Source organism: Callorhinus ursinus, unplaced genomic scaffold (genome assembly GCF_003265705.2).
Source record: "Callorhinus ursinus isolate GAN/ISIS: 27379988/994484 unplaced genomic scaffold, GSC_fseal_2.0 scaffold13, whole genome shotgun sequence".
In the NCBI taxonomy this organism is placed as follows: Eukaryota; Metazoa; Chordata; class Mammalia; order Carnivora; family Otariidae; genus Callorhinus; species Callorhinus ursinus.
The window spans coordinates 15,420,914-15,447,475 of record NW_027397075.1 but is presented as its reverse complement, the minus strand read 5'-3'; the positions used below and the strand labels follow the sequence as shown (position 1 = coordinate 15,447,475).

The 26,562-nt window shown below is 62.1% G+C and overlaps 2 protein-coding genes and 1 long non-coding RNA gene across 7 annotated transcripts; 2 read left to right on the top strand and 1 right to left on the bottom strand.

Moving 5' to 3' along the window:
- Positions 1-1,133: 1,133 nt before the first annotated feature.
- On the bottom strand, positions 1,134-3,920 carry LOC112828421 (uncharacterized). The gene is made up of 2 exons (XR_003209507.2): positions 3,786-3,920; positions 1,134-1,320 (listed from the first exon to the last, which is right to left on the bottom strand). It is a non-coding gene; the product is annotated as an uncharacterized lncRNA (long non-coding RNA).
- A 124-nt stretch (positions 3,921-4,044) lies between these two features.
- Positions 4,045-9,116, top strand: MCRIP2 (MAPK regulated corepressor interacting protein 2). 3 transcript variants are annotated; one of them, XM_025877863.2, is made up of 5 exons: positions 4,045-4,170; positions 4,266-4,383; positions 8,072-8,199; positions 8,415-8,481; positions 8,746-9,116. In XM_025877863.2, the coding sequence occupies exons 1-5, from the start codon at positions 4,119-4,121 to the stop codon at positions 8,759-8,761; spliced, it is 381 nt and encodes a 126-aa protein (XP_025733648.1). In that variant the 5' UTR covers positions 4,045-4,118; the 3' UTR covers positions 8,762-9,116. The 3 variants fall into 3 exon arrangements, with proteins under 3 accessions (XP_025733648.1, XP_025733647.1, XP_025733649.1); XM_025877862.2 differs by having other exon boundaries at positions 8,415-8,516; XM_025877864.2 differs by lacking the exon at positions 8,415-8,481.
- Positions 9,117-9,933: 817 nt separating this feature from the next.
- WDR90 (WD repeat domain 90) lies at positions 9,934-26,512 on the top strand. Of its 3 annotated transcripts, none has more exons than XM_025877924.2 (43): positions 9,934-10,019; positions 10,347-10,438; positions 10,587-10,763; positions 10,850-10,958; positions 11,154-11,324; positions 11,599-11,713; positions 11,801-11,868; positions 12,221-12,324; positions 12,413-12,622; positions 12,735-12,812; positions 13,036-13,104; positions 13,706-13,816; positions 13,897-14,042; positions 14,115-14,172; positions 14,633-14,751; positions 14,870-15,007; positions 15,092-15,222; positions 15,295-15,411; positions 15,638-15,873; positions 16,052-16,191; positions 16,397-16,527; positions 16,934-17,064; positions 17,395-17,556; positions 17,761-17,889; positions 18,155-18,285; positions 18,362-18,402; positions 18,553-18,684; positions 18,809-18,985; positions 19,319-19,416; positions 20,062-20,164; positions 20,429-20,550; positions 20,745-20,904; positions 21,001-21,191; positions 21,279-21,447; positions 21,532-21,643; positions 21,829-22,000; positions 24,398-24,520; positions 24,667-24,841; positions 24,938-25,068; positions 25,178-25,321; positions 25,397-25,516; positions 25,594-25,678; positions 26,161-26,512. In XM_025877924.2, the coding sequence occupies exons 1-43, from the start codon at positions 10,010-10,012 to the stop codon at positions 26,361-26,363; spliced, it is 5,541 nt and encodes a 1,846-aa protein (XP_025733709.1). In that variant the 5' UTR covers positions 9,934-10,009; the 3' UTR covers positions 26,364-26,512. The 3 variants fall into 3 exon arrangements, with proteins under 3 accessions (XP_025733709.1, XP_025733707.1, XP_025733706.1); XM_025877922.2 differs by having other exon boundaries at positions 10,850-11,027; positions 26,134-26,512; XM_025877921.2 differs by having other exon boundaries at positions 10,850-11,027; positions 13,036-13,134; positions 26,134-26,512.
- The last annotated feature ends 50 nt before the right edge of the window (positions 26,513-26,562 follow it).

Below are 26,562 nucleotides of genomic sequence, written 5' to 3'. Positions count from 1 at the left end.
CGTGGGCAGAAAGAGCCACGCTGGGGTCATGAGGAGTGGTCTTTCTTTCCCTTCCTTTCTTGATTTTATGTATTTATTTGAGAGAGAGAGAGGACAGAGAACGCAGCAGGGGGAGAAGGAGATGAGACTCCCCGCTGAGCAGGGAGTGAGGGCAGATGCCTAAAGACTGAGCCACCCAGGCGTCCCCCCATTACATCCTTTCAAGTTGGGAGGGGGTTAGGGACAGTGTAAGTTTCTAAGGCATTTGGAAGCAAGGTTTCCAGCACCTTGAGCGGGCTAGCTATTGTTAGGTAAAGGTCATTTATTACCGTCTAATAAAACCTTAGTCATGAGACCCTTCAGATATATATCGGTGGGCCATATGCTTGGGGGATGCTCCCAACATGTATCTTGTGGGGTAGAGATAAAGGAAGTTTCCAAAGGAATTCTTACATGTTAAAGTAGACTTACAGGGTCGTGGGGGTTGGGTGTTGGGTTAGGATTGCCTTTTGCCCTTAGCAAAGTGTCAACATCAACGCAGTTGAGTCCCTAGAGGAATGTCACTCTGCCTGTTTCAAGGACTTGTTCGTGGGCTGCAGGCAATAACCACCTGCCACATTTGTCGCTCTGGGCTGGCCACTGTGTGAGCTACCCCCTGCCTGCTGCACTCACCAAGCTCAGAGCTAGAGAAGGCTGCAGTGTGTGAGTACGTGTACACACATGTGAATGCTTGTGTGAACATGTTCGAACACACATCTTCTGAAAAGTCATGGTTGTGTGTCAGACTCTGGGCCGGTCCAGGACCCCCAGTGAATGCTGAACAGTTGTCCCCTGGAAGTATCTGACCCTGCCATGGCCTGTGCTTGGTGGGGTCTTCTAGGATTTTGTCTCCTGAGGCAGAATTCAGCTCCCAGGCAGCCCTCCTGAGCTTGGCACAGGCCATCTTTCCAAATGAGTGTTTAGCCACATGGTAACTCTATAGTGCCCAGAGAGCTGTGAGCAGACAGGAGACCCCCGATGGGGGTGCAGGCTTCCTCCCCAGCCCTTTGCCAAGGCGCTGGGCACTCCCCCTCCCGTCCCCTCATCCATCGCCGCCTCCCTTGATACACTGGCTTCCTAGAGCTGCTGTAACAAATGACCCCAAACTCGGTGGCTTAAAACAACGGACATTTATTTTCCCGTACTTCTGGAGGCCCCAAGTCCGAGAGAAAGATGGTCTGCTCCCTCCAGCGGCCCTACAGGAAGAAGGTTCCTCAGTGTTTCCAGCTGCTGGTGCCTGCAAGCACTCTGCCTTCACCTTCACCTAATCTCTCTACCTGCATCCAGACGTTCCTCTTTCTCCTACAAAGACACATCATTGGATTTAGGGCCCATCCTAATGCAGGATGGCCTTATCTGGAAACCTCGCCAAACTTATATCCGCAAAGACCTTTATTCCAAATAAGGTCACATTCTGAGGTTCCCAGTGAGCATAGCTTTTGGGGGACACCACTCAACCCCCCACTGCACTTAGGTTTGGGAATGGCCAAGCAATCCCTGAAACGGCAGTTGACGCAAGAGCCCCCAGCCAGCGCCTTTCGGGGGGGGGGGGCGGTCTGCTGGCCGGCCCTCCACCATCCTGGATCTGCCTTGGTGTGGGCGTAGATTTCAGATGGAGCGCCTTACTGAGAATGACTGAAAACAAACTTCCTCCTCTTTCAGGTTAAGTTTTAGAACCGTATTTAGAATCTTTGAAAGAAAAGAAAATTTCTGTTTGCTTTTATTATGATGACTGGGGTCTGTGAGGAGAAGACCTTTTCTTACCCAGACAGCCATTTGCAAGCTGGGTTAGGCCCCTCCCCCCCGGGGGTGGCTGCCCTACTGGGCCTGGGGGCAAATTCCCAGCCTCCCCAGCAACAGGGAAGGTGGCGGCACAGCAGGGGCTTCACAGCCAACACCCCCCCGCCAGGGTGTGTCCTGGGAGCAGTGAGGCTGGCAAGGCCCCTCTGGGGGAGACCAGGCCCCCCAACAGGTGCAGGGGGCTTCACTGCCTGCTCCCACCACCTGGCCTTCCTCCTCCTTCAGCTATCCTGGGGACCCCTGGGCTCTCCCTCACCCCATTCCCCCCCCCTGCTGCTCCTGCACTTTCTCCCCTCCTACCTGTCAGGATCATTTGTGCTCAGCTGCTTCTCCCCAGAGCTTTGAGGGCTCTGGACCCAACCTTTGACCTTATATAAGGCCTGCGGTAGGGCTTGAACGTTATGGCCTCAAGGCCTGGGTTTCAGAGCGCTTAAGCGCAGGCTGGGCTTGTTTGTGCAGGCCTGAGGGGTGTGCCCGAGGGAGGGGCTCTCAGAGTCTGTGTCAGCTTGGGGGCCCTGCTCCCCACACCAGGGGGAACACAGCCCCCCGCACCCTGGCTTTCTCCCCAGCATGTGAGTGAGCAGTGTGCTCAAGGCCAGGCAGCCAGCACAGATGGTGCAGGAGCATGCTGGCCTTGAGTCTGCTGTGGGGAGGGACAAGGGACAGACACTGCAGGGTGCACAGGGGGGCTGGGGAGGGGCTTGCTAGGGCCTGGATTCCTTGGACATGCTCTTGCTTGGGGGAGACCCTGTTTCCCCTCTTAGGATCACAGGCCTGACGCAGCGCAGCCCACCCTGCGGAGCAGGAAGGTGGGGAGGGGGACCCCCTGGGACACACCCTTCCTTAAGAGTACCTGAGCAGGCCTGGCTCCCTCCCACCAGCCACGAAGGCTCATGGGAAAGCTGGGGGGGGGGAACACTGCACATAGCAGGTGGGGAGGGAGTTCCTCCTGCTGTCACTCCCTGCCCCGGTGACAGGGCTACCCCCACTCTTCTCAATGTCTGCACTCTGTCTGGGGGGTGGAGAGGCTTCAGGTCTGCTCTCAAAGTGAGGTGTGGGGGGAGCTGGGCCTTTGTTCCAGGGGCCCACTGGGCCGCTGCTGAGGTAAGTCCCCTTGCCCCTTGGGGGCGGCAGCTCCCAGACAAGGCCCCAGTGGACACCCCAGGCCCTGGTGCCTGCTGGACTGAGATTCCTCAAATATTTGTGGAAAAGCATGGGCTGGCAGTGGCTGTAAGAGCCTTGGGGACGGATTCCTGGACAACTCTGGGCAGAGTGTTTTCTTGGGTGGGGGCATGCTAAGGATTGAACTCAACCAAACGGAGGACGAGGGGAGGCTTCCGTTGAGCCCACTAGGTCCTGGGGCTCACAGACCCAAGAGTGTGTTGCTTCCTCTCCCACAGCCTGGGCAGCAGTGGGGAAACCCCCAGCCCTGAGCAGCCCCTGAGCTGGGAGGAAGGGGCACTTCTATGTAATTTTCAGGAAGGAACCCGGGGGTGGAGCCCGCCTCCCACTTCATTCCAGGCGGGCCACCTGAGTCTGGGGGCCAGTAATCTCCTCTCCAATTGGGATGAAACAGGCAAACCGGGCATCCTCACTCACCCACCTCCTCTCTCCCCAAGATCCCACCCCCACACTGCTCTCAGACTGGATGGGGTCCCCCGTCCCTGGAGCTGGGGGTGCATCTTGGCATGGGAGGCTCAGGAAGCAGGGTGTACCCACTATTCCTGTCCCACGGAGTGCAAGGGAGATTCCCAGGGCGCCAGGTTTCTGCCCAAACCCACATTTTCTGGCCTCCGGCCCCTTGTTTCCAAGACCCAGGCCAAGAATGACCCTTCACGCTGGCCCAGGCCCACCCAGGCACCTTGGCTGAAGCTCCCCAACTTCAATGGGAACAGCCTTGCTTCCAGGGTGCGCACAGAGCTCCCCCAGCGCCTGTCAACGCGCTCCCACCCGCACCCCCTGCTCACCTGGCCTTCCGTTGGTGGAAAGCCGTCCCAGGCCCAGGACGGTTCCTCTGCCTTGGCCTTGGGCCATGTGGGGTGGGGCGCTGGTGGCTGCGCGCCGCAGCCAGTCTCCCCAACGGCCGGAGCGCCACCTCCGCCGCGTGCCCCGAGGCCAGCCCCGACGCGCGGGCCCTTTAAGGGCCGGGGGCGTGTAGCGGCCCGCCCCCTCCTCGCCGCGCCCGGCCCCCGCCCGTTAAAGGGGCCGCGCCCTGGGCCCCCGCCGAGTGCGAGCCCCGGCGGAGGGCTGGGCAGGGCGTGCGTCTCGGTGAGCGCGCGGGCTGCCGGCCCCTCCGCACCATGTACACGATCACCAAAGGGCCCAGCAAGCTGGTCGCGCAGCGCCGCACAGGTGCGCGGGGAGGGGGGCGGGCAGGGCCGCCGGGGGTAGGGTCCGCGCAGTGACTGCCCAGGCGCGGCGGCGGCTGACGCGCCCCGTGCCCGCAGGTCCCTCGCAGCAGCAGGTGGAGAGCCGGCTCGGCGAGCTCCTGAAATGCCGGCAGCCCGCGCCGCCGACCCCACCGCCCCCGCGGGCGCAGCCGCCGGGACCCTGGCCCCTGTCGAGGTGAGACGCGTGGGCCGGCCGTCGGCGGCCGCGGGACCAAGAGGTTGACCTTGGGGCAGGTTCGCTGAGACCCGGCCACATGGTTGGGGCGGGCGCGGGGCGGGGCGTTTGACCCCGCCCGCGCGGGCGGCTCTGGCCTCCGCACCTCCGCGCCTCCGCCTCACCTGGTACCTGGCAGGGTCGGAGGGGGCTGGAGCGGCTGTGCACGATCCCCTCTCCCACTCTGGCCCAGTGGGACCTTGGCGGAACCCGAGTGGGGAGGAAGCGGACCAGCTCCTGGATCGGAGGAGCTCCACGCGGCTGACTCAGATGCCCCGGGCGACCTTGGGCGGCGAAGCCAAGGTTTGAGGCGAGCTGCCCAGGAAGGCGGGAGCAAAATCTCTTAGGGTGCTGGCCCGCAAGGCCTCCTGGCTCTGGCCCCGGCGGGAAGCTGCCAGGCCTGTCCTTGCAGGGCGGGCTGGGGGAGAAAGTGCACGTGGTTCCCTTTGGCCCTACCAGGCCACCGCTCCCCTGTGCCCTTCACGCAAAACACCCTGGCTGGGCACTGGAGGCCTCCCGCAGATACTCAGGCCTTGCCGGAACCTGCAGTTTCCTGCCTTTCCTGACCAGCAGTTTTGCCAGTGCCCAACACCTGCCCCACAGGAATCTCAGTCCTGGCCAATTTGGCCTCCACATGACCTTGACCTGGAGGTCAGATTCCCCCCTCCCCATCCCCCAGAGCTGAGCATTTTACTTTTTTGTTTTAGCTCTGGACCTTTGGTTTCGTTTATTCTATGCATTTCCTGGGCCCAGGGCTTTCTTCCAAGCCCACAAAGGCCTGAGGCCTCCTGGGCTAGGCAGTGGGTAGGGGCAGCAGATAAACAGGGTGGCTGACTCTGGGCCCCTGGAGGCAGCTCTGAGGGTGCAGGTGATGGGGGCCTGCCAGGAGGGGGCAGCCTGTGGGGATCTTTCTGGGCCGAGGCCCTTCCCTGGGGTGGGGGTGGCTTCTGTTGGGGGCACGTTGACGTTTTGATGTTGCTTCCTAGTGATTAAAACATTTTAGACCAACCACAGGCGTGTCCTGGGGAGACAGGGGAGCAGGGCCTTGGGGGGCAATTCCTGGGACCCAGGCTGTGTTATAATATTGCCTTGTGATTTCAGCTTTGGTCCTCACGGCTGCCCTGCTGCCCAGAGGAGTAAATAAGACATAGGTGTATAGCCATGACTGGTCACCCAAGCAGATAACCTGGGAGCAGAGTGGTCCAGGGTGCCCCCCACCCTCTCACCTGGAGAAGCGTGTCACCTCCCTCTCCAGAGTCCCATTGCTGATGAAATCAGGGTGCATCTGTACCAGGGTTGGGGCATGCTGGGGAGGGAGATGGGAAAGACCACATAGAGCCCTTAACCCCCCCCCACCATGCCTCACCTTCACCCTCAGCCAGTTGGGCACACCGCAGCCTGTGGGGTTGGGAGGGTGCTGACCAGCCTGGCCTGAGGAAGCACAACCCTTGGCCTACCTCAGTCCTGTGTGGGTCCTACTGTGTGCCAGGGAGTGGTGAGCAGGCACAGCGTGTGCTGGTTGTGCTGGGCCCCCTCCCAGTCCCCGTGGCCTCGAAAAGACCCTGCTGGGAGGCCAAGTGAGTCCCCCCCTACCCCCTCTCCTGAACCTTCTCGGGGGGCCACCCTCCAGAGTGGCTCCACCCGCCTTCCTATCCTGATTTTTCCCCTGTAGTGCCTGTTTACTACCCGACATCCCTCACCCCAACTTGCCCACGAGAGAGGGGGTGTCTGGGCCATTGCTGCATCCTCCACGGCTGGTGCGCCGTGTGCACCGCAGGTGCTCAAAGTGTCTGACCTGCTAATTCTGTAGGCTGGGGTTCTCACCTGCCATGGGGCTGTGCCTCTGAGCCGCTCTTGCTCCCAGTGTGAGGCAGACAGCAGAGATCAGTGCAGGTGACATTCATTGTTGGGAAGAAGATAAAATGGCGCCACATGACCCCCAGGTGGTCATGCGAGCAGGTCGGGGAGGTGGCCTGGGAGTTTTACTGAGACGTGGGCTTTGAGGCCAGGCAGGTGTGCACGTATGTTCTGGAACTAGCACCCATTCACAGTGTGTGACTTTGGGCGGGTCACTTTCCTGTCTTGAGCCCAGGGTTCTGGGCTGGAAATGGGTGGGTGGTTTACCGTGGGAGTCAGAGAGGAGACTCAGTGCTAGGATGCCGTGTGGGTGCTGAGCAGGGACACTGGAGTGTGTCTACGGGCAGCATCCTTGGGAGCAGGCACAGCGTGGCCTTCATCCACAGGTGCACACTTGAGCCAGGGCCCTTTCCCCCAGAGGGCCTGTGGAGCATCCTTATGTAACTAGGTCCCAGTGGGGTAGGGGGTTAGGTGGGTGCCTGCCTGCTGGGCCCCTGCTCAGCCCTGGTCAGGCTATGGCCTTGGTCCCTGTGACCCATAGCCCATGGCTGCAGTTCCCTTTTTGGTTTTCCTTCTTCGCTGTCCAGCCTCCACTTTCCTGGAGTCTGCAGGCTTGTGGGGGTGGGGGTGGCAGGTGAGGGGCTGTCCAAGTTGAGAACAAACCTTCATACCTTCTGGTTGGTGCAGCTCAGGCCTGGGAGGAGCCCCGCCCCCCTACATTTTCTTCACTGGCCTGGAGCTGGCGGGACCGGTGCCCCTCAAGACACTCCTCTTTATTTTAGTTCCCCTCTCAGCCAAGGAGGACCCCCGAGCGGCGGTGGGGCACCTGAGCCCAGGAAGGCGAGCAGGCCGGCGGGACCGCGAGTGCCTGGCGGAGTGGCACGTGCAGCCCAGGACTCCCGGCTCCCACCTCCTGCTGTAGGTGCGGGCCCCGCTCCCTCCACGGCCCCATCCTGGGCTTTGTGTGTGCAGGGCTAGGCCAGCTGCCGCCAGCAAGGGCAGCCCATCAGTGCCCTGGGCCCCGCTGATCCGCTGACCTGGACAGGCCCAGTGGCTTCCTGGACATCCCACGCCCACCAGGCTGAGCTCCAGAGCCTGGGGGCCATCTTCTCCACTCAGCATTCCCACCCCCTGTGGGCAAGAGTGTTGCCTTATCTGGGACCTGCAGGGATGGGCTGGGGTTGAAGTCACAGCTTCTCCACTCAGTGCTCTTTGGCCAGACCATCACTTAGGGCTCATCCCCACGGAGCCTGGGGCAGCCAGGAAGAGGGAAGGGCGGCGATTGCCTGTTTGTTGTCTGGGTCCTTTCTCCCACACTGGGGACAGTGGTGAGATGGAGAAGCTTTGGAGGGGGTCGGGGGGAGAGAAAATGGCCGAGAATTGTGCCTGGCCAACTGTGGTTGGGTCAGAGTGATCTCGTTGTAGCTTAGATCTGAACGTGGGTTGCTGGAGGCCTGGCTGGTCCTGGGGAGGTGGGATGCAGGTGGCAGTAGGGGTGCCCGAGAGACCCTTGGAGGAGTGCCTGTGTGCCTTGAGCATGGAACCCTGCTGAGGGTCTGGGGCACGGGGCTGGGGACTTCAGGTGTGAATCGAGCTGCTGGGGGCTTGGACCTGCAGGAGAGAGGCCTCCTCGGCCACCACTGCAGCACGCAACTACCTTGAAGGTCAAGGAAGTGCCCAGGCTGAGCCTGGCCTGGGGGTGGTGGGGGTGGCCTGAATCTGCTCCTGGAGCTTTGCCAGGCATCATCTGGGCTTAGGACAGTTGCTGACCGGCTCCTCCCTGCCTCCACAGTCCAGGACCAAGGCTCGTGTTCAATCGGGTGAATGGCCGGCGGCCCCCCGCCACATCTCCATCCCTTGAGGGAACCCAAGAGACCTATACGCTGGCCCATGAGGAGAACGTCCGATTTGTGTCTGAAGGTAGTGTCGAGGCCCAAGGGTGAGGCCTGGGCCCCTGTTCTTCCTCCCCACTGTGACCTGGTTCCAAGCAGCTAGAGGGCTGGGTTCTTCCTAGGCTGTCTCCCCATTGGTCCTGTGATGGTCCAGTGGGCTGCCTACTCCCCTTCTTAGCTGGGGTCCCGGGTGGGAGACAGGAGGCCAAGGCCTGGCTCAGCCCTACTGCCCTCCCCCAACAGCTTGGCAGCAAGTGGAGCAGCAGCTGGGTAGTGGCCCAACTGGCGATAGTGGGCCCAGACCTGTGCAGTACGTGGAGAAGACCCCCAGCCCCCGGCTGCAGAGTGAGCCCCCCCTGCTCTCAGGGAGTCCCCTCCACTCCCTCCAACCCTGACCTGGGCCCTGCTGCATTCTAGCCCTAGGGGATTGGGGAGGGCACTTGAACTTGACCTGCTTCTTCCCAGTGCTTGCTCTGTTTGGGTCTGGGGGAGGGGCCTGTGGTCAGCTCAAAGGGACAGACACTGACTGATCTGGGAGGCAGCATCACTGCCCAGACTTCTACTCTGCCCACAGACTTTGTGCCCATTGACCTGGACGAGTGGTGGGCACAGCAGTTCCTGGCCAGAATCACTAACTGCTCTTAGCTGCCTTGGAAGGAATGCTGCCCCAGGGCCCAGCCCTGGCCCCTGCCAGGAGAGGACCACGGAGCCCTATTTAGCTGCCGAGGCAGGCTGTCCTTCACCCTGAGTCTGGCCAGGAGCCGGCCACACCTGAAGTGCCAGCATTTGGACTCTTGCACCTGCTCACCCCTTGGACCAGCTGTCCTGTGCTGCCAGGGGCCAGAAGCTGAATCTGTCTGACCTCAATCCTGCTCACTGTGCCCAGGGACCAGCCCCTGGAGCTGGCAGGGAGGAGCTCCAGACTAATAAAGTTGAGAAACTGCCCTTTCCGAGTGGCCTTTATTTGGTATGTGGGGGGTGGGGTCAGGGTCCTCACATTTAGGTCCAGCCTAACCTTTCCTTGGCCCCATAGCTGCAGCTCTGCCCAATTCTGGCCCTCCTGTGACCTGATGGAGGTGCTGGGGCCCTCTCTGGGCCAGCTCATCTTTCTCGGATGTCGCTGACCTTACCCGGCACCCCCCAGCTTTCTCTCCCCGTTGGCAAGTGCTTGAGCCCCGTCTCAGGATACACAAATGTTAGCAACAGGCCCGGGGATCGAGTCCCAGAGGCCCAGGATTGGGGCCAGATCTCAGGAGGCTTAGTCCTGTGTCTTAACACCCCAGACTGAGTTGCCCTGTGGGACATTGCTTTGCCTCTTGGGTGGGTGGCATTGCCTGCGGAGTGGAGCGGAGTACCCCAGGCGTGGACGCTAGAGGGCTGGAGGCAGTAGGGTGGAGCCCAGTGGGCTGGCAGTGAGTGTGACAAGCGCATTCCCATAAATACGGGGTGCGTGCCCTTCCTGATATACAGGTGGGCCCCAGAAAGTCGGGCACTTCCCTGGTTCCCGCTGTAGCCCTGCTAGGGCATCGCCATAGGGTCCTGGCTTGGGAGTGGCCGCAGAGGCCCGGGCCGCGACGGCTCTCAGGGTGCCCGAGAGGCCGCCCACCGCGAGCCCGGCGAACCTTCAACACCGACCACGGTCACGCGACCCGGCTCTGGTCGCACCGCGGTCACGTGGCCAACGCCGCGCCGTCGTGCGCCCCGCCCCTCAGGTCACGTGGCCTCACCCGCGGGACGGTAGTAGTGGCGCCGTTGCCAGGCGGCCGTTGCTAAGCGTGCGCTGCGTGCCCTGCGTGGAGCGCGCGGCGGCAGAGGCGGGAAGTGCGAGCGGCGACGCCATGGCGAAAGGTACCGGCGCGCGGGAGGCTGGGGCCGGGGGCCGTGGCGGGGGCGGTCAGCGCGGGGGGCGGGGGGTCGGCGCGGCGGAGACCGGGGCCGGGGGGGGTCGTCAGCGGGGGGGGCACCGGGGCGGCGGGGGCCCCTGGGAACCGGGGCTGGCGCGCAGTAATGGCTGTCACCGCGGGGGTGGTGGCGTAGCACAGACCCAGCCTTCGGCCCCTCCCTGGAAGGCCTGGAGGCCCACAGCGGGATGTCCCCCCTTACCGGCGGGGGGCCTGGCATCTGGGGACGCACCTTCATGCCCATGGGGGTCCTCACACCTTCATGGCTCCCCAGTGTGGCAGCACCCGTTCCTCAACGTCTTTAGACACTTCAAGGTGGGCGAGTGGAAGCGGTCCACTAAGGAAGGCGATGTGGCTCCTGTCACTGTAAGTGGGCCTGGGGACTTGGCAGCAGCGGTAGAGATCCCTTCTGTCCTCCTGAGAAACCTGTCAGAACCACCCCAGGGGCACGCCGATGGTGCCCTTCTCGGCGTCTCTCGGTGGACAGTGCTGCCTCCCCTCTGCCTCTTTCTAGGATAAGACTCTAAAATGCACTGTGTATCGCATCCGGGGTTCTGTCTCTGCCGGCAATTACATCCAGCTCCCCAAAACCAGTACCCAATCTTTGGGGCTGACCGGCCGGTACCTGTACGTGCTCTTCAGGCCCCTGCCAGCCAAGCACTTCGTCATTCACCTGGATGTGGCCACCGAGGTGCCAAGCTTGGGAGTGGGGATCGGGGGTGGTGCTGCATTCCTGTAGTCCTTCTGGTCTCCTCATGGTCATGCTGTGCCTTGCAGGACAGCCAGGTCATCCGTGTGTCCTTCTCCAACCTCTTCAAGGAGTTCAAGTCTACGGCCACGTGGCTGCAATTTCCCTTCATCTGTGAGGCTGGGTTATCTGTAAAAGGTGATGTGGAAACGGGGCATGAACGGGCTGCGGTAGTCCAGGAGAGGCGGCCTGAGAGCGGAGAGGAAGGTGGGCAGTCCCAGGTGCAAGGACAGGTGGTGCTGGGGGGACATTGTGGTTGGGGCAGGCCAAGTACACAGTGCCCTGGGCTGGCTGGTGAGACTGTAGGCACTGATCTTGGCTCGCGTTCTTCAGAGCTGGCCAATGTTGCCCCCTCTGGTGCCCGTTGGACATGCCTACAGCTTGATTTGCATGACATTCTCCTGGTGTACCTAAACCGGCGCTACGGTCACCTCAAGAGCGTCAAGCTGTGCGCTAGTCTGCTCGTGAAGAGTCTCTACACCAGCGACCTGTGCTTTGACCCCGGTGAGTGCTGTACTTACATCCTGTGGTCATCCTGCAGCCTGTCTGCTCCAGCTCTCTCCCCCCATCCCTGAGTTCTCAGCAGGAGGGGCTGACATCCCAGCCCGTGATGGAAACGCCTGTGCTGTGCCATCTTGGAGCCCCCCAGCTCCTGAGGCACCTTGGGGGGCAGGGGGTGGTGGTGGCTGGGCTGGTGGCATCTGGTGTTGAGACTCGCCTGGGCTGGAAGAGGGAGCTGGATGGGCTTCCTTCCCTAGACCAGCTCTGCTCTTTGTAGCTGTTACCATGGCTGAGGCCCAGCGGGCAAAGCTGCCTGTCACACCTGTACCTCGAGAAATGGCATTCCCAGTGCCAAAGGGGGAGAGCTGGTATGACCACTATGTCCACATCCGGTGAGCAGCTTTGCCCATCCTGCGGGAGGTCAGTGAAGGGAGGCCAGGGTGGTCCCTGGACACTAAGTTTCTCTCTGCCCTGTCGAGGTTTCCAAGTGACAGCTCAAAAGCATCTCCTGAGCCAGTTTGGAAGAGCTGTTCCCCTCCTAAGGCAGGTGGGCCTGTGGAGTCACCAGAGACGTAGGCTCAGGCCTACAGGGACGTGGAGTTTCACGGGAGGGAGTGTTGATACTGTATGGGGGTGGCAAACCTGGCAGGGAGGTGCCCACAGGGGCCAGGGCTAGCCCCAAGGCTGTCCTGAGATGCCAGGATCACGTGGGAGGTTTTGTAGGGTGCCTGGTGTTTTCAAACTTTCCAACTAGGAGGGCATGCTGGGGCCTGGGGCAGAAGGGTGGGCTGAGCTGTTGCTGTGGCTTTGGAGGAGTGGACAAGGCACTGTGACCATGCTCTCCCCAGGCCTCTCTGCACTCTGTTCAGTGGCTTCTGTGGCCTTTGGTTCCATTCCAGATTTCCTGGGGCGCATGTTGCAGGTTCTCCCTCGCCCGGTGGCTTTCAGTAATGCCTTCCAGGACACTCTGCCCTCCATGGTCCAGGTGTTTGGCCCCATAGCCGTGAGTGCTCCTTTGTTCTTAGAGATGGGGCTGGAGGGTGGTGGCCTCAGGGTCCTGATCGGCACTTGTGCCCCTGCGGTCTTGCCAGGCCCCCTCAGTGCCCAGGCCCCTTCCAGAGGTCAGCTTGTTCTGTGAGCGCTCGGAGGTCCCCAGTACGAGTGGCCCCAGTGACCGTAGCCCAGAGCGCTCGGCTGGGCCAGAGGTCACTGACAAGCATGCGGCTGGCAACGGTGTTCACGTGTCCGCTCCTAAGCCGACCATGGTGCCCGTGGTGCTGGAGGATGTGGCTGTGCATGAGGTCAGTGCCTACCCCCAGGAAGGTGAGGGGTAAGGCATTTCACTGAGGTGGATGGAGCCTTGATGAGGTGTGGGTAAGGGTTGCTGGGTCTCTGAAACCTTTTGTCATCCAGCGTTCTGGCAGAAAGCAGAATGAGCAGGAGATGGCTCTGGACAAGAATCTCTTCCAACCAAGGATAAGGAGGCACCAGGTGATCTTTGGAGGTCTTGGAGCGCAGGCAGGGGCAGGAGCTGGGGTCCCCAAAGGGTCTGGCACTCTGGCCAGATCCTGGCTTCCTGCCACAGGGCAGCTGGCAGAAACCACCCAGGACTGCATTGCTTTCTTGGGAGGGAGAAACTAGCCTGGGCTGGTGCAGTCCCAGGGGGATGGGAGCCTCACCTCCTGGCGTCTCACCGTGAGTTTGCCTGTTTCAGAGCTTTCTCCCGGATCCGATCCTGAGGCTCAAGGGAGTCATTGGCTTTGGGGGCCACAGTACCAAATGGGTGAGGGATCCGGCACTCTTACTGGGCCGTGTGAGTGTCAGTTACGTAGAGGGGGCAATGGGAAAAGCCCATGTCTCTGTAGGGTGGCTATGTGGACATGTAAGCTTCCTCAGGGTGTGGAGTCCCTCACCCCCCTGCCCCCCCACTGTGGATGCTTGGCTCTGCCCGTGTCTGCACAAAACTCGGCATTTGTTCAGCAGAAGTGTGGACTTGCCAACCCGGCATCCCTTTCTTCTGTCGCAAGCGCAGTCCACGTTAGCACAGCCCGGGTGCTTGAGCTTCCCTAGACCTGAGAGCTCTCACGTGTCCCATGAGGTTTTGATGCTTGTCTGGTGTGTGGGGCTGGTGTGGGTGCTAGTTTTGGGTCCTGTGCTTGCCAGGTCCTTCTAGACATGGATTGAGCGTCTGTGGGTCCTGGTATTTTGTTACCTCAACCCCAGAGTTTCTAGTATTGCAGACAGGGTTTGGAGGAGGTTTTGAGTGTGTGTGTGTGTGTGTGTGTGCGCGCGCGCGTGCTCCTGACACAGCAGGGGATGTGCTGGGGTTGTGGAGAGTGGAGGCCAAGCAGCCTGTGACATCCATGTCTGGCCCCTGTGCACAGGCCCTGTGGACTAAGGATGGGGCTGCTGTGGTGTATCCCTGCCACGCGGTCATCGTCGTCCTGCGCATCGACACCCGTGAGCAGCGGTTCTTTCTCGGCCACACGGACAAGGTGGGCGCCACCTGCCCGACCCAGGGGAGGCTTATGCCTGCGGGCCCAGTGCTGTCCCCTCAACCTACCACCTCCTCCAGGTTTCTGCCCTGGCGCTGGATGGGAGCAGCTTGCTGCTGGCCTCGGCCCAGGCCCGGCCCCCAAGCATGCTGCGCCTCTGGGACTTCCACACCGGGGAGTGCCTGTCCCTGTTCCGGAGCCCGGCCCACTCCCTCTGTTCCCTTAGGTGGGCGTGGGGCCTCTGAGAGGGGTGGGGACCCAGCCCCCGCCACGCTGACTGCCTTCTTTCCATCCGCAGCTTTTCCAACAGTGGGGCGCTGCTCTGCGGCGTCGGCAAGGACCGCCATGGGAGAATGGTACCGGGGCTGGGTCAGGGAGGTGGGGTGGCCTGTGCCGGGATGCAGGCAGAGTCCTAAGCACTTAGGAAGCAGAGCTCCCCTGGCAAGCCGCCTGCCCTGTGCACCCTGTGTGGTGCCTCGTGTTGTCAGGCCTGTGGACGGAGTCGCTGTCCTGCTGGCCGTGTTTGGTGGGTCAGCCGTCCTGAAGTCAGGTGCATCTGATGCGTTGCATGTTTCAGCCCGGGCTTGTCTCTGCTTGCGGGTTGGTGTTTTCTCTCTTCCCACAGACGGGCCTAGCTTCGAGTGTGGAAGCCCAGGGGTACACCTATAGCTTCTTCTGGGCCGTAGCGCCAATGTCCCCAACCCCTCAGCCACCGAGCGCTCAGGCGGGCTTGTGTAGGGAAGGAGAGCTGAGGCCTGGGGCAGGCCAGGCAGGGTCGGTGGTGGGCCGCAGGCACTCAGTATGGGCTTGTTGCAGATGGTGGTGGCCTGGGGTACAGCCCAGGTGGGACGAGGCGGTGCGGCAGCCCTTCTCGCAAAGGTGCACACCAGGGTTGACATCCAGGCATTTGAGGTGGCCCTTTTTGACGAAACCAGGTGATGGTGCTGTCCTTGCAGTGCTGGGATGAGGCCTTGGCAGCCACGGGCCCCAATAGGGCCTGAGCCTGCGGCTCCCTGGCTTGGGGGCCACTGCAGTGTCGCGCTCTGCCTGCAGGATGGCGTCGTGCGGACAAGGCAGTGTGCAGCTGTGGCGGCTGCGGGGGGGCCAGCTGCGCTCCTGTCCTGTGGACTTGGGGGAGCACCGCCTGCTGGAGCTGACCGACCTGGCCTTCGGTCAGGACGGCCATACGCTGTGAGCTCTACCCTCACCCCCGTAGCTGGCTGGGTCCTGTTCCCTCTTGGCTCTTCAGCCCTTACCTGTCGCCTCCCTGAGCAGCTACGTGTGCGGCCACAGTGGCCACATCTTGGAGATCGACCACCAGCGCATGGCCGTGCGGCACGCTCGCCGCCTCCTGCCCACGCGGAGCCCCGGTGGCCCTCTCTCACAGAAGCAGACCTTCAGCTCGGGTAGGTGGGTACGTTGCTGCATGGGGGGGGGAGCCACTGTGATGCTGTGGGGTGACCCTGCCCACCCCCTAGGCCCTGGCATTTGCATCAGCAGCCTCAGCGTGTCCCAGGCCCTATGTGCCATGGGCTCCGAGGATGGCTACCTGCGCCTCTGGCCCCTGGACTTCTCCTCTGTGCTTCTAGAGGCAGGTGGGACCATGAAACCGTCTTGGCATCCGAGGTGTCCTGGGAGGGTCGTGTTCCTGGGTCATCCCCTGGCTAGACGTCAGTCCCAGGGCTCCAGGGGGTCAAGTCCTGAGCCCGGGAGTAGGTGGTCGTCGGGGAGCTGCCTGTCCTACCCCACGGAGAGCAAGGAAATGGGTTTGTCTGTGTTGTGGTGGGGGCCTGGGAGGTCACCGAGCCAGTCTGTCCGCAGAGCACGAGGGCCCAGTCACTTCAGTGTGCATCAGCCCTGATGGTCAACGTGTGCTGTCTACCACGTCCTCCGGCCACCTGGGCTTCCTAGATGTCCCGTCCCGGGACTATAGCATGCTGGTTCGCTCCCACACCGCTCCGGTGCTGGCCTTGGCCACCGAGGGCAGCCGAGGGCAGCTGGCCACGGTGTCCCGGGACCACACTGTCCGCGTCTGGGACCTGGCGACCTTGCAGCAGGTGGGGTACAGCCAGAAGAAAGCCATCGCAGAGGGAGGGACTGAGGGCCAGTGGGTGGGCCCAGGCAGGCGTGGAGCACTGGAGGGTCCGTGGGGCCACCTGGAGAGATGGGCTCTCAGGCTCTTGAGGCCAACTGGTAGCCCCACCCCTGCCCACCCTCATGGACCCCACTCTCCAGCTCTATGACTTGAGGTCCGATGAGGATGCCCCGTGTACCATCGCCTTCCACCCCATGCGGCCAGCCTTATTCTGCGGCTTCAGCAGTGGAGCCGTCCGTTCCTTCAGCCTGGAGGCTGCTGAGGTTCTGGTGGAGCACAGGTGGGTGCCCAGTTGTCTCCAGCCCCACAGACACCCGTGGCGGAAGCTGAGGTGGTATGTGGGCAGCTGGGCCGGGCAGGGAAGGGCCATCCACAGAAAGCCCCAACACCCTCCTGCCCCTTGGGGACTCAGGCAGGACCAGCTGTGAGCGGTCTGGGATGGTGCAGCTCAGGGCCAGGGCAGTGGTTGTCCCTGTGTGGTGCAGGTGTCACCGAGGACCAGTCACCGGCCTGGCCGCCAGCCCCGACGGCAGCCTCCTGTTCAGCTCTTGCTCCTGGGGCACCTTGGCCCAGTACCACTGCGCCAGCACCCCTTGCCGCATCCTGCGTGTGGCAGGTCAGGCCCCCGTGCTGCCCCGTCCAGCCTCCTGACCATGTCCTTATCTGGTCCCCATGGGGTGGGGGTTGCTCACTACCTACAGCTCCCGGGTGAGTGTGGTTTTAGAACTTCTTAGGCCCCCCAAAACCAAAGGTCATTGAGGGTTTGTGCCAACCCTGCCCCGGGAGGAGGTGAATGGCCTGAGCACTCCGTGGGGGTTGGGTCACCCGAGGGCATGTATTTCCTCTTGTGGCCACTTGGTAGTAACTTGGGTCAGCCAGGCGATCACTTGGCAGCCGGTCGTGGTCCAGGAGAACCCCAGCTATCCCAGCCGTAGCTCGTGCCCACTGCTGTCTGTTTGCCACAGTTGGGGGCAGGTTTGGGGCTCCACCCAGTTGACCCTGTGCCTCCGTGCTGCTGGCAGCTAACATGGTGTGCCGGGACGCACACCCAACCCCCAATGCCCTGGTGGTTAGCGGGGATAGCCGTCTGCTGGCCTTCGTGGGCCCCTCCAGGCATGTGGTGACTGTCATGAACGCAGCCTCCCTAGGAGAGGTGAGTCAGCTGGAATCTTAGCGTGTCCATGCTGGCCGGGCCGGCAGCCACATGGCTATCCCGGGTTCCACCAGGGTGGAGGGAGCAGGGAAGGGCAGGCGCTCTCCTTGGCCCTGTGTGGAGTGGGAGGGGGCAGTTGGGAGGTCAGGCTCACCCCCGAGAAGAGCTGATCTTTGCTGCCTCAACTCATAGACACAGGACGTGTAAGCCACAGGCAGGCAGGGTGCAGTGGGTGGGTCCCTGAGGCTGCTCACCTCCCGTGCTCTGGCGCTGGGGGTGCAAGCTCTGCCTGGAGGTCCTGCCCGGTGGCTGCTTGCTGCTCTCTCCCAGCTGCTGCAAATTGATGTCGGTGCCCTGGACCTGGCCAACAGCCGCCTGGACTCGGCTGTGGCCATCTGCTTTGGCCCTGGACCCCCTGGCCACCTACTGGTGTCCACGTCCTTTAACGCGATCATGGTGCTGGATACCACGTCAGGCCGCGTGGTCCGGGAGGTGAGCCCAGGGCTGTGGTCGGCAGTTTGACCTCCTCTTCCCTCCGGGCTCCAGCGTTAGTGCTTCCAGTGCCTCGAGGAGGGGGAGGCCTGGGCTGTCTGCTACTCCTCGGAAGTGGCATTTCTCGAGAAGGGCGACTTCCCGTGTCCGGGGCTCTGTGATTTCCGCTCTTTCCTTACCGACCGACAAGAAGGCTTCTTGCAGCTGCCAGGTGTCCACCCTGTGGCCTGCCCTTCCCTGGCCCTCAGCCGGGACGCCCGCTTCTTGCTGACGGCCGCTGACCGGGCCATCAAGGTGTGGGACTACCCGATGAAGGCCTGCCCCGGCTGCCAGGTGGGGGCCACAGGCAGGTGCATGGCAGGTGGGTGGGAGGGAGGGTAGAGGATGAGACCCCCAACTCCCCTGTGCCTGTTGGGGCCTGACACCCCTGAGAGCCTCCTCCTCGCGTCCCTGTCTGGCGGGTTGGGGACTCTCAGCCAGGTCTACAGGATACATCCACTATCTTGCAGCGTGAAGCGCTGCTTCTGCCCAGTGCCGGGAGGACCGTGGTGCCCTAGCTGTGCCTCGATGGTCTGTCTCTGACTCCCCTTGCCTCCAGGTGTATATCGGCCACTCAGAGCCCGTACACGCCGTGGCCTTCACCCCTGACCAGCAGCAGCTCCTTAGCGTGGGGGATGCCATCTTCCTCTGGGACATTCTGGGTCCCCTGGAGAGGTCATCCCCAGGAAGGTAAGTGTCTGTCCTAGAGCTGTGTCCACTGGCCTTTAGCTACACTCTCCCATCTGATCTCTTGTTGCCTCTGCAGTGCCGGAGACTCAGCTGGGGCACCCCTGACCTGTGAGACTAGTGAGTGGCCCTACCGCAGGGGCAGGCTTTGTGATTATCTTTGGTGCTGGCTCTTCAGTCCCTGTGGGTGGCATAGCGCCCCTTCCTTTCCTGGGGTTCCTAGTGTGGAACTGGGGGTGTGTGGTACAGGCTGACTCTTTCTGTCTCCAGGCGTGGATGCAAGGCAGCTGGAGGACACGGTATCTGGGGCCAATGGGCTCCCCCGGCAGCAGGTGCCTGAGCCATCCCCGGCATCCCCACTCCAGCTGGGCATCTGTGCTGGATCCCTCAAGGGTGATGGTGGTAAGGGTGGAGGACCCAGGAGGGACTGCTGGGTGTGTCTCTGGTCCAGGCCTGGGGGGACGGGGGTGGGGGCAACGTTACTCTGCTCCTTCCTCTCACTGCTCCCTTCTCCCCCTCTCCCCAGGTGCCTTCTCAGATGAAGAAGGACCCTCTGAGGAGAGCCATAGCCCTAAGGGGCTCCATCAGGCCTCAAGCCTGCCCATGCTGGTGAAGGAAGCCAGTGGGGCTGGAGACGGGGTCTGGGGGTCTCCAGGGGCCCCCTGGGGCCTCAGCATGGGTCCCCACCCCCATAACTGGTCCAGTAAGCAGAAGAGGGGCAGCAGGGGGGGGGTGGGGATACTCATGACTGACCAAGGTGTTCCGTGGGCTCCAGGTGGCCTAAGGGAGGCCCATCCGCTTCTCAGGCTGAGGTTTACTCTGTGAGATGAGCTACAGGACAAGTAGGCTAGTTTGAGCCCCAGCTGGGCCTGGCTAGCAGTGGGATGTGGCCCATCTGCGCCCTCTGACCCCACATGCCTGCTGTGGCTCAGACACTTGTCCCACCCAGCAGCGCCGGGTGACTGTGTACAGGGAGGGGTCTCTGAGGGGTTATGGGCGCTTTGATGTTTCGAGGCCTCTTCCTTGTCCCTGTCAGGTGCTCGGAGCGTTGGAAGAGCTCAGGTGCATCCCTCTCCTCGCCCCGACTGCTATAGGCACTTCCTGGCGCGCCATAAGACCTCCCTGCTGGCCAGGGTCAGTGGGGGTGGAGGATCCTTGCAGGCCCTTGCACAAGCAGACACTCAGCGGGCCCAGAAGTGGGGGTGGCATGGCCCTGTAGTTTCAGGGAGTGTTCTTTCTCTCTAGGAAACTCGGTTTTCTGGGGTCTCCCTGGGGTGGCTTCCAAAGCTCACAGCTTTGGTGACAGGGCTTTGATGTAGATCTTGGTGACAGTTCCCCTGCAGGTGACTCATCCACCCTGTGCCTGCACTCTGGCTTGACTGGCCAAGGCTCTCGCTGTCCTGCAGATGCCCAAAGGGGCCCCGGGTGGTGTCCTGATGAGCCCTCCCTTTTGGCCCTGGCTGCTTCCCATTTCCTACTCTCGCACCTGTGCCCTCCCCAAGACACCCGCCCCCCCCCCCCCCGGGTCTTGCTGCCCTTACCTGGCCTCCCTGCCCTCCAGGTGCCTCCCACACACCCCCTCGCACTTTTCTGTCTGCACCCTCAGCTCTGCCGGCTTCTTGTGCGGGTTTTGGGGCCTGCGTTCCTGCCGTTTGTCTCCTGGGAGCCTGCATCTCCCAAGGCGTCATCCCAGGCCCCAGCCTGATGGGGGAGAGCCTGAGTTGGAGGGGTGGGCGGGCACTGTGCGGGCACCCCAGCGTCCTCTTTCTGTCCTCGCAGAGCGCCTCTATGTCCAACGCCGGCGTTGAGCGTCTGCTCCTGAAGGCCGTTGTGGGCTACAACGGGAACGGGCGGGCCAATGTGGTCTGGAAGCCAGATACAGGTGGGCGCGCATCCTGCTCCCAGCCCAGAAGCTGCAGGGAGGGGCCCAGCTCTGTCTGCCCTAGGACAGGCCCCAGGGAGAGCCCGTGAGCACTTGCCATCGTAAGGGGTTTGGGTGGCAGGATAGGAACAGTGCCCGAGCCAAGACGCGTTCTCCTGGTAGCCTCTTGTGTTCTGGCCTCGGAGCGGGCTCTGGAAGCAAACAGGGAAGGATGTACCCCCGGGCCCCGGCCAACTGGCTCCGGGGTGCCCTCCCTGCCCACAGGTTTCTTTGCCTACACGTGCGGCTGCCTGGTGGTGGTGGAGGACCTGCATTCTGGCGCCCAGCAGCACTGGCTCGGCCACCCCGAGGAGATCTCCACCCTGGCCCTTAGCCACGACGCTCAGGTGCCCGCCTTGCACCCTGCCCTGTACACCTAGGGCTGACGTGCAGGTCAGAGCCTGCATTCTTGAGAACCACGGCTGGCTCTCACCTCCAGAGCAGGATGGGGGATGCCGCTCCAGCCTTCTGTCCAGCCAGAACCAGGATGGGCCCGTGGGCCACCCCCTCCCTGCTGACAGCCTGCCCTCCTGCCCGCCAGGTCCTGGCCTCTGCCTCGGGCTGCAGCGGCACCACCTCCCGCTGCCACATCCGCATCTGGAATGTGCCGGGGGGCTCCTGCCGGCACCTCATTTCTTACCACAGTACCGCGGTGCAAGCCCTGGCATTTTCACCAGATGATGAGCTCCTTGTCACACTGGGTCAGTTGGGGTGTGGTGAGGACAGTGGCCTCTGGACTTCCCTGCCTGTGTTGGGACTCCTGGGCAGCTGATGCAGCTAGCATGTGCCTTCGCCAGGGGACTACGGGGACCGCGCTCTGGCCCTGTGGAGCATGGCCACCTATGAACTCCTGTCCTCCACCCACCTCCCCGCGCCCGTGCACGACGTGGCCTTCAACCCCTGGGATGCTGGCGAGCTGGTCTGCGTGGGCCAAGGTGCCATCACCGTGTGGTTCCTGCGGCAGCGTGGGACCAGCACCCACCTCCAGGTGCCAGGACTCCGAGGGTGCTCTGGAGATGGGGTCTGGCCAGGCCCCAGGACGTTGCTGACGCACGCTGCCCTTGTGTCTTGTCAGGTGCGGCAAGAGCCCGTCCCTGAGGAGGTGGGGGCGGGTGAGCTGACCTCGCTCTGCTTCGGGGCCGCACCTCTGCTGTACTGCGGCTCCAGCACCGGCCAGGTCTGCGTCTGGGACGCCCGTGCCGGCCGCTGCTTCCTGGCCTGGGACGCGGACGACGGCGAGATTGGTGGGTGCCCTGGCCTCTCCCCAGGGGACCTGGTCTCGAGCTCTGGGCTCTGGGGAAGGGGCTCATGCCACTCCTGCCTCCCAGGAGTGCTGCTGTGCTCGGGGGCGCGGCTGGTCAGCGGCAGCAACACCAGGCGAGTGCGCCTGTGGGCGGTGGGGGCCGTGCTGGAGCTGAGGTGCAAGGGCTCGCGTGCCAGGTGAGCTGCCGTGTGCGTCACTGTGCCCAGGGGTTGGGGGGTGGGTCAGGGGGGTGGTGTCCCGGACCCGGGGGTGGCCTGTGGCCTGCAGCCTGAAGACAGGGACACATCCCCGGAACACCAGGCTCCCTGGGCCGCCGCTGCCGCCACCCTTTCAATCCACTGCCCCCTACCCCCTACCCCAGGTCCAGTTCTGTGTTGATGGAGCGTGAGCTGACCTTGGACGGGGCCGTTGTGAGCGCGGTCTTCCACGACAGCATGGACATGGGCGTGGTGGGCACCACGGCAGGCACGCTCTGGTACATCAGCTGGGCCGAGGGCACCAGCACCCGCCTCATCAGTGGCCACAGGAGCAAGGTGAGGGCGTTTCCAACCTGGACAGAGGCAGGGCGGGAAGCCTCCGTGCCCTGCTCTACCCTTCCTTTCCCCGACCTGTTCCAAGTCTTAAGCCCAGCAGTCAGCAGGGTTGTGTGTGGTCCGGGAGGTCCCCGGATGAGGACAGCTTAGAGCTGCGTGCTTACCCCTTGTCCACACAGGACCCACAGGCGTCCCCACCCAGGCCTTCTGGCCTCCTCTGTCCTTTTTCTTACTTTTTTTCTTGTAATTTGTTGAAAAAATGAGCTGCTTTGTCCTGGAACCTCCCACCGGCTGGGTCAGACCTGCCTCTCGGCCCTATGTTCCCTGGGGTCCGAGAGGTCTGAAGGCGCCAGGGTCTGGTCAGGAGCTGCTTGCCTGGTGGCACTGTGCTTGTAGAATTACTCACTATTCGGGTACGACTTGCCAGTAGTGCTGGTCTGATCCTGCCCAGAAGAGATGGCCTCGGGAGCTTGCTTTCTCCGAGGTAGAGCTGAGGCAGGAGCTGCAGGGTGGGCAAGTCTCTCCCTCCTGGGCTGGGTCTCCTGAGTTCTGGCTTGGTTCCTCAGCCTCCAGCGGTGGTCTACAAGTTTGTGCGGCTCTGTGTGAGCTGCTGGATGGAAATGTGGGTCCAGCTTCCTCGTGGTCACCGTTTTTCTTGATGCTGATCCAGCCCCGTCTTTAGCCAGTGGTAGGTTCTTCGAGTTGGCTCCCGAGTCCTTTTTCTTTTTTTTTTAGTTTCTGTTCATTTGTTCAGTTATAATGGTTGCCATCAAAGAAACTTGAATTTGAGATGGGCGAGTACCGTGAGCTTCTTGTTTATTTCTGGTGACGGCTCTGTTAAGGTACAAGGTACATGTTGCCTTATTCGCTTGAAGTCTGTGGTGGTGATACCTTCACAGAATTGCACGACCGTCACCACGATCACATTTTAGGGCATTTCACCTCTCCAAAAGGAAGCCCCGTACCCTTTAAACAACCCCACCCCCGCCCCGATTCCCCTGCCCATCCCCTGGGACTCACTGACCAACTCTGATTCTGTGGACTCACCTGTTCTGGGCATCCCTGGCTGTGGGCCTTCTCTGAGCACGAAGCCTCACAGGTTTGTCTGTAGCGTAGCGTGGGTCAGTGCCAGATAGCGTTGCGTGTTCATTCGTCCGCCTGCACCCACACTCTTGGGTCCTGAGTCCTTGACTGGAGCTGATGGGCACTGGTGATTTCCCTCTCGTGTGGAAGGACAAGGTGTTCCAGGCTCCCGCTCTGCAGCTCCGCCCAGAACCAGACTTGGCTGTTCCTTCTCAGAGTCTGGGGGCCCCTCCTGTGGGAAATGGACTTAGGGGTCCGAGTGCCAGAGGGGCCAGTCGCTGCTCAGCCAAACAGCTGAATTATTTTTTTAAGTGAGCCGTATTATGAGTTTGTACTTACCCTTGAAATTCACACTCCAGGCTAGACCATTCTGTGTTCCCTCATGGGTACGTGGCCTCTGTATCTCCTTTATCCTGCGCTCTGCTGCCTGGGCTGTCTTCCTTTACCTTCCGTGTGCGGCCCTCTGGGGACATGTCATCACACATCGTCACGTCACCACTTATCAGGGCCTGCCAGGATGGTTCCTTCTGTGCTGTCTTAGCAAGTGAGCCATGAGGTTCGACTGACCGGGGGGCTTCTTATAACTCTGTGCCACCCAGGTCTTGTGTGGGGACACTTGGGAGGGAGGCCAGGATGGTTTCTTCATGCCACACGGAGGTGGATGGGGCCAGGCAGGCTGTGCGGAGATGGATACTCTCATCAGAAAGACCCACCGGGGGGCACCTGGGTGGCTCAGTCGTTAGGCGTCTGCCTTCGGCTCGGGTCATAATCCCAGGCTCCTGGGATCAAGCCCCACGTCGGGCTCCCTGCTCAGCAGGAAGCCTGCTTCTCCCTCTCCCACTCTGCCTCCTTGTGTTCCCTCTCTCACTGTCTCACTCTGTCAAATAAATAAATAAAATCTTAAAAAAAAAAAAAGACCCACCAGGGGCGCCCAGCTGGCTCATTTGGCAGAGCGTGCAGCCCTTGATCTTGGGGTTGTGAGTTTGAGCCCCATGTCGGGGGTAAAGATTATGTTAAAAAAATAGAATTTTTTGGGGCGCCTGGGAGGCTCACTCGGTTAAGCAGCTGACTTCGGCTCGGGTCATGATCCCGGGGTCCTGGGATCCAGCTCCTTGTCGGGCTCCCTGCTCAGCGGGGAGTCTGCTTCTCCTCCCTCTGTCCCTCCCTCTGCTTGTGCTGTCTCTCTCTCCCAAATAAATAAAGTCTTTGGAAAAAAAAAATATCTTTAAAAGACAGAACAGACCTGGCCCTGTTGTGTCTCCCCTGTGCCCGAGGGCCACGTGGTCTCAGCAGGGGCTGGATGGCTCCTTGCAGGTGAACGAGGTGGTGTTCAGCCCCAGTGCGTCCCACTGGGCCACATGCAGTGATGATGGGAGTGTGAGAGTGTGGTCCCTGGCCAGTATGGAGCTCCTGATCCAGTTCCAGGTGCTGAACCAGGTACTAGGGGGCACCAGGGCCGAGCCCAGACCACCTCCCAGCCCTGCCTGGCCTCCGTGTCCTCCCTCAGTGTCCATCCTAGCCTTGGGGCTGGGCCCACGTTCCCCATCCCCAGGGGAGTGCCCGTGTCTCCCTCCCTCCCTCAGAGCTGCCTCTGTCTGGCTTGGAGCCCCCCCTCCTGCGGACCCCCAGAGCAGCAGCAGGTGGTGGCTGGCTACAGTGACGGCACACTGCGTGTCTTCAGCATCGCCCGGATTGCAATGCAGCTCAAGATGCACCCCCACCGGGCTGCGCTGACGGCTGTGGCCTACTCTGCTGATGGTGAGGAGTGGGGGCCCGTGGGGCAGCTGTGTAGTCACCCGTCTGGGCTGGGGGCCAGGGGTTCACAGGGTGATGCTGTGGCCCTGGCTGGCCCAGGTCAGACCATCCTCTCCGGAGACAAGGATGGGCTTGTGGCTGTGAGCCGCCTCCGCACGGGGATGACCTTCCGTGTACTGAGTGATCACCGGGATGCTCTCATCTCCACCATCCAGAGCACGAACAAAGAGGTGAAGTGGCTTCATGAGCTGGCAGGGCCTGGCCTGGGGGAAGCTGGTGGGGGAGGGAGATTGGGTAGGGCAGGGCGGGAGGCACCCATTGGCCCTTACCCACCCCCAGTATGGAGACTTCGGAGCACAGGGTGCAGACCTGTGGCTAGCTGCCAGCTCAGACCAGCGCATCAGCATCTGGGCTGCCGATTGGCCTCGGGGCCACTGTGAGCTCGTGGACTGGCTGAGCTCCCCATCACCCACCCTCACGGAGGTAAGAGTCCCAGGGGCACCAGGGGTGGGGACCGTGCCTGCCCACCTGACCACAGCATGCTTTGCCCCTCCACAGGTTCCCAGTCATCCCCTGCCCTGTCTTGTTGCCTTCTGCCCCTGGGATGGGGCACTGCTGGTGTGTGCGGGCCTCAGCGTGCATCCAGAGGTGGTCTTCTACAACCTTCACCAGAAGCAGGCATGTGTACTGCCCACCCCCGTGTGGTGCCGGGAACCCAGGGCTGGGGAAGGGAGGCTCACACTCACTGTCCACAGGTGGTGGAGAGGATCCCACTGCCGTTCTATGCCGTGTCGCTGAGCCTGTCCCCCGGAGCCCACCTCATGGCCATTGGCTTTGCTGGTGAGTCCTGGTGGAATGGGACTCCAGCCTGTCTTGAGTGGAGCCGAGGGGACTCACCCATACCCCCACCTGAGACATACCTCTCACCTCAGTGCCCCGAGTTCCTCATCCCTGAAGTGGGGTAAGGGCACATGCCCCAGGGGAGTTGTAGGGTCAGGAGATGAGGGGCGTGGGTTGCTGATTGCAGCACCCAGCTCCAGGGCCTCAACAGAGGGACTCAGTGGCCTAGCTTAGGGCCTAACAAGCCCCATGTGGTGGGGCAGTGGGTGCTGATGGGCCCTCCCGTTAGTTTTGCTGCCCCTGGTCCCAGCTGTAGCGGGCCCTGGGATGTGGAGGACACAGGGCTTTGAGCACACATTCCTCCAGAGGTCCCGGCACCAGCACAGATTGGGGGACCCTGGGCCCCGGAGCTCCACAGACACGGGGTATGACGGGCACGCACTTCGCCTGCCCAGGCCCAGCCCGGTGCCATCTGCCCACAGAGCGTGTGCTGAGGCTGATGGACTGTGAGTCTGGGGCTGTGCAGGACTTTGCCGGCCATGACGACGTGGTGCAGCTCTGCAGGTTTGCCCCATCTGCCCGGCGGCTGCTCTTCTCAGTGGCCTACAGTGACATCCTGGTGTGGGAAGTCACAGGCCACCGGGCCTCTGGGGGGGCCTTGAGTTCAGGGCCCCCGCTTGGCTGAGAAGATGGGTCTCACCACACCAGACGGGCCTGGGACTGCCAATCATCAAGACCCTGAACTTAAGGAAAGTGCTTGTGGGCTCTTTACCTGCAGGCTTGTTTGGGGTTTCTACCTTGTAAAGTTCAAATAAACGTGGCTGTTGCATTCTGGCATCGTCAGCTGGTCACTCCAGGCGCCTGCTGCCCTGGCCTGAGCGCAG

Excerpts from the sequence above, each read along its gene's own strand:
- MCRIP2 (XM_025877862.2), top strand. The coding sequence starts at position 4,119 with ATGTACACGATCACCAAAGGGCCCAGCAAGCTGGTCGCGCAGCGCCGC. Across the intron at positions 4,171-4,265 it reads GGTCGCGCAGCGCCGCACAG|GTCCCTCGCAGCAGCAGGTG; the intron begins GTGCGCGGGGAG and ends CCGTGCCCGCAG. Across the intron at positions 4,384-8,071 it reads GGACCCTGGCCCCTGTCGAG|TCCAGGACCAAGGCTCGTGT; the intron begins GTGAGACGCGTG and ends CTGCCTCCACAG.
- WDR90 (XM_025877921.2), top strand. Across the intron at positions 12,325-12,412 it reads AGGTGTTTGGCCCCATAGCC|GCCCCCTCAGTGCCCAGGCC; the intron begins GTGAGTGCTCCT and ends CGGTCTTGCCAG. Across the intron at positions 17,890-18,154 it reads AGGCCTGCCCCGGCTGCCAG|GTGTATATCGGCCACTCAGA; the intron begins GTGGGGGCCACA and ends CCTTGCCTCCAG.